The sequence below is a fragment of the Corticium candelabrum genome, chromosome 18, assembly GCF_963422355.1.
Source record: "Corticium candelabrum chromosome 18, ooCorCand1.1, whole genome shotgun sequence".
Classification (NCBI taxonomy): domain Eukaryota; kingdom Metazoa; phylum Porifera; class Homoscleromorpha; order Homosclerophorida; family Plakinidae; genus Corticium; species Corticium candelabrum.
Genome location: NC_085102.1, coordinates 6,342,356 through 6,347,793, shown reverse-complemented (window position 1 = coordinate 6,347,793; position 5,438 = coordinate 6,342,356). Strand labels below are relative to the sequence as shown.

The window sequence follows — 5,438 nt, the reverse complement described above, 5'->3', positions numbered from 1 at the left end:
ATGGTTGTTTGTATTGCGGTTGATGCGTCAGAGTTGTGTTGCGTTGGAAATTGGGGTTTTTTCGGTTGTGAGTGTATTTCATGTATTGTGTAGTCGATAGTCAAACTGGTTTGGACCTGGTTTCAACGTTTGCACGAACGCGCGCACGCACACACACACACACACACACACACACACACACACACACACAACTATGATTTACAGTATAGTTTGCGTTCTGACAAAGTACGTACAATAGTTAGGCTGTTGTAGACAAATGGACTGACTATTAAATTGGTTTTCTTGAAGACGCCACAGGTCAATATTATCTTGACAATTAAGTACTACAAGAATGTGTAGTGACAGACAGACAGGCAGACAGACAGACAGACAGACAGATTGTTGTATTAATTATTTTAATTAAACTTTAGAGATACAACAAGCAAATGTTCAAAGGTAAACAAATCCATCTCAGTCCATTACTCTGTATCTAATGGATTAAAAACTGAATATCCCTATCTCTAAATTTGTCTATCTCCACTTGACCATGTGAGAGGCAAAAAAATTTTGTAAGATCGCTTGGCTGTTACATGTCTGTAATAGAACAGAAAGGCGTCGTCTCCAGTCAGTGAGAAATTCTACTGCTGTTTTGGTATCTCCAATAGCTTTGCCTTTTGTGTTTGTTTGTTAGGCATTGTCAGACAGCCAGGCAGGCAGGTAGGCAGACAGACAGGCAGGTAGACAGACAGGTAGGCAGACAGAGAGACAGAGAGACACACAGACAGACAGAGTGAGACAAAGACAGACAGACGGACAGGCAGACAGATTACAGATTATCCTTCTATGATTGACTAACCTGCAGCTGTAGTTGTTAAATAGATCTATTTATTCACAGACTATATTTGAAACTTCATCATCCACTCTACTATCATGCCCAGACAGTTTCTTTGGGAGTCTACTATCAGGCCGACTGTCAACCACTTATGATGATAACGGCGCCTACTTTGTTGACAGTCAGTCATGCCTCATTATATGACCAAAATTCTGCTTCAACGTGAAATAATTCACAACTATTAATTTGCAGGAAGCGGGGAGTTTTTCTCACCTATTCTGCACTATCTGAGGACAAGGCAGATTGTCGTGCCACCTGCAGTGAGTCACGATGCTGTACTGCAAGAGGCAAAGTTCTACTCTCTTGATAAGATGGTGGAAGAGCTAAACGAGCTCTCAAAGAAGGAAGAGCCACAGCCACAAAGTTTGCATTTGATATTGGCTTTTATGTGTGATGGTCACTTGGAGCAGTTGTGTGGTGTAGATGTGCTTCGAATGAATGGTTGTTATGTCAATTATGAAGACCAGAAGGCGTATGTGTTTCTAGATGAAAGCAGACTGTTGGTTGTTCAAAGTTCAGATGATGACGTTAGTGCATCATTGCAGGCTAAGGTTGGGAATGATGTGGACTAAAACATACCTTTTCTGTTTCTTTGTGTATCTTTGTGTTTTTATGTCTGTCTGTCTGTCTGTCTGTCTTCTGCTGTCAGTTTACTTGCACGTGTCTGTGAGCGACATGTGTGCGTGCTCTTTGTATACAGAGTCTTGTAGTCCTCATGAACTTGTCTATATCCCCTCTCAGGTAGCTTATGCAATACGAGACATTCCTGCTTCATGGTCTGATGATGCAAAATGCAAAGAAGATTTTGCTAGCTTCTTCACCAATCATGTTCAACGAGGCTACTACTCACAAGAAGGAGTGGTTAGAATCATCAGATGGCATATGTGATCTCTCCTAACTACAATATACGTACATCTTCCTTCCACTTTTAGGCATTAAAGATCATTCAGCCGGGATCATCTGGGGCCGCTTCAAGTGCTATTGGACTGGTGAGTGATAAAGGATCGCAGTTGCTAGTCTGCTCAGGAACAGGAGATTGCTTCTTCACTTCATTTGAGTATCGGTTGTTTAGCTAATACCTCAATGTGTATATTCTGTCAAGCTGCTTGACTGTGTGATATTATCACAATGTGTAATGAACACTTCATGTTTGCATATGCATTAGATAATAATAGCATAAGATTTTAGAACTGTACGTACAGTAAATTAATTACAGGAAGGCGCACGTTTCTGTCTAACTGACAGAGAAGACTTAATATTGATAGTGAGGGATATGTGCAAGCTCTGAGTTTTGCTGCTTGCATTGGAGTAACACATGCACTCAGTACATGGTAAATGGTCACCAGAACTCTAACCTAACCCAAGGCTTCCCTAGGGGACTTAATTCCTGCAGCATCTTTCTCACACAATTAGGACTCCCAAGGAGGGATACTGCATACCAAATTACACCATTTTAAAGGGGAAGTCCAACAAAAATGAACTTAACTTGTATGAGTAGATCTTACGAAGACAAATCGATCGGTATAAGTTACTCCGTTATCTTCGCTTTTGTAAACGAAACGAGCGATGTTTGTGATGTGCAACGCCCACGCGCCTGCTCCGCGCTTCCTGGTGGATTAAGCTCCGCCCACTGTGAACGAATAAATGCGTTTACGGATGACTGCTACGGATATATCGAGAATGATGAATGTGAATGCGAAGATACTATAAAGACCTGCCTTCTTGCCGTCAGTGGTTCCTCTCTAAAGTAAAATGGTGTCGCTACAGCTGTTTCCCCGTCAGACTTGCAAGCAGAATTCCTCAATACCACGGCTTACCTAGAGAACGCGCTTTTGCTTGAGTATTTGTTTATCCTTGTTCTTTTAATATCCGAAGAGAAACGTACAGCGCGCCGTTTGGCGTGAGCTACAGAGGATAAGCCTATTTTTTCATCCGGGATTGCAAACTTCTACCAATCAGCGGCAAAAGAAAGTGAGCACACCGGATGTGAAAATAGGAACGTCCTCTGTAGCACACGCCAGACTGCGCGCTGAACGTTTCTCTTCGGATATTAAAAGAACAAGGATAAACAAATATTCAAGCACAAGCGTGTTCTCTAGGTAAGCCGTGGTATTGAGGAATTCTGCTTGCAAGTCTGGCGGGGAAACAGCTCTACCGACACCATTTTACTTGAGAGAGGAACCACTGACGGCAAGAAGGCAGATCTTCATAATATCTTCGCATTCACATTCGTCATTCTCGATATATCCGTAGAAGTCATCCGTAAACGCATTTATTCGTTCTCAGTGGGCGCAGCTTAATCGACAGGAAGCGCGGAGCAGGCGCGTGGGCGTTGCACATCACAGAAACATCGCTCGTTCTCGTATACAAAAGCGAAGATAACGGAGTAACTTATACTGATCGATTTGTCTTCGTAAGATCTACTCGTATAAGTTAAGTTCATTTATGTTGGACTTCCCCTTTAATATTAATATACACGTTTATGTGTAGAAAATGAGATACCATGAGTGTCTTTCAAACGTTCTCACCTCATCTGTTGAAAACCTTTGTCACACGTCCTAATTTATAGACTAGCTATAGCGCAGCAGGCAAACGTGCAAAAATGATATATCCGGGATCCTATCTACAGGCGCATGCACTGACTCATAATTAGCAGGAGTGCTCAAATTTGAAATGACTGGCGCTGCACATACGCATCAATGCGACACTCCCACGCATAGTTGGGCGCACTAATAATGACAGCCCCTGTCTGTATAGGGGACCAGACTGACACCAGACCTACCTTTGCTTGGCCATGCAGTAGGAGTCAATCGTTGTTTTGACATATTGACTTACCTGTACAGTAATTAACGAATGAATAAATGGTTATTTCTAGCAGGTAAGTTCCCTCTTCAATTAAATGGGGCAAACATAAAAACAACTAGCTGTCCTAGACAGCTAACAGAATACAAACTACACAAGCTACAAACAACACAAACTAAAATATGTCTACACTATTAACTTAGTATTCCTACGTGCAACTTTTGTATAGTTTAACTAATAAACTGCGCATGATAATTGAACAGAGACTTGACTTCTTCACGGACTATTTTAATTAATACATCCGCGTTTACTTGCCTCTTGCGGCCTGTGCCTAGAGGGTCACATCTGAAACCCTTCATTTAGCATGCATGTGCTGTAATGGGTAGCACTTGCAATGGTGTGACACGGAAAGAATACTTATTGTCCGTATATACGTGTAGGTCGACGCCTCAAAAGGACAGAAACAAAGTAGGGTACGTTGTACGCACAGAGAGAGGAATGTCACTTGTAAAGGTATGAAACAAGGTAGAGTTGTATGGGCGCGTTTCTACTAGTGCCTAAACCGGTTTAATTAAACCAGTTTAGCTTAAACCACTTGTTAAGAATTGACCTGTTTCCACCTGCACTAGACCAGTTATATCTTAAACCTAAACCGCTTTCCTAAACCTACTTCAAAGTAGGGCCGTGTTTCCACTAGCTGCACCTTAAACTAGTTTAGCTTAAATTGGTTTACGAACTAAACCAGTTCAAGAAAGCGACTGTTTCCACTAGTAACTTGCACATCCGGGATGTGCAAAACAAACAGTCTAGGAACGCCTTATTTTGAAGTATTGGGCTAGTTTGTCGCCGAGTCAGAGCAACTGTTGGTTTTCACTGATTCAACATCTGCTAGCAGGAATTTGCATGACGATGACCAAGGACACCGTCTTGTCTCTCTCCGTAGCTACTGATTTCTTTCCCCTAGTTAATGACCCTTACATGTTTTAGGGCAATCCTATTCCAGCAAAATAGTCTATCATCAAAACGACATTGTGAGAATCCATCTAAACAAGTGCGCTACTGTCACGTGACAGTTAAACCTAAACCACTTTGCTAAACCTACTTTGAAGTGGGTTTAGGAAAGCGGTTTAGGTTTAAAATAGAACTGGTTTAGTGCAGGTGGAAACAGGTCAATTCTTAAACCAGTTTAGCTTAAACCACTTGTTAAACTGGTCTAGGCTCTAGTGGAAACGCGCCCTAGGTTTAGCAAAGTAGTTTAGGTTTAACTGTCACGTGACAGTAGTACACTTGTTTAGATGGCTTCTGACAGCGCTGTTTTGGATGATATTGACTATTTTGCTGGGATACGATTGCCCTAGAAGATGTGAGGGTCGCTAACTTGGGGAAAGAAATCAGCAGCTACGGAGAGAGAGAAGACAGTGTCCTTGGTCAGAGCCGGATCTAGAGGGGGGTTCAGAGAGTTGAAACCCCCTCTTTTCTAATAGGCGTGGTTCAATAATTTCATTAGAAAAAAGAAATTAGTAATGCTATAAATAACTGCTAATGGTGAACCCCCTTTCAAAAATTCCTGGATCCGACGCTGTTGGTCATCGTCGTGCAAACTCCTACTAGCAGATACTGAATCAGTGACAACCAACAGTTGCTCTGACTTGGCGACAGAGCAGCCCAATACTTCAAAATAAGGCGTTCATACACGGTTTGTTTTGCACATCCCGGATGTGCAAGTTCCTAGTGGAAACACTTTCTTTCTTGAAATGGTTTAGAT

General features: G+C 42.0%; 1 protein-coding gene across 1 annotated transcript in view; it reads left to right on the top strand.

Annotated features, from left to right (window-relative positions):
- LOC134194062 (uncharacterized) overlaps positions 1-2,109 on the top strand; it is a 2,333-nt gene extending 224 nt beyond the window's left edge. Inside the window, exons 2-6 of the mRNA XM_062662965.1 lie at positions 875-992; positions 1,064-1,234; positions 1,295-1,422; positions 1,613-1,732; positions 1,804-2,109. Of these exons, the coding sequence (XP_062518949.1) occupies positions 875-992; positions 1,064-1,234; positions 1,295-1,422; positions 1,613-1,732; positions 1,804-1,947 (681 nt within the window). The 3' untranslated portion in view covers positions 1,948-2,109. The remainder of the gene's footprint in view (positions 1-874; positions 993-1,063; positions 1,235-1,294; positions 1,423-1,612; positions 1,733-1,803) is intronic.
- Positions 2,110-5,438: the final 3,329 nt, after the last annotated feature.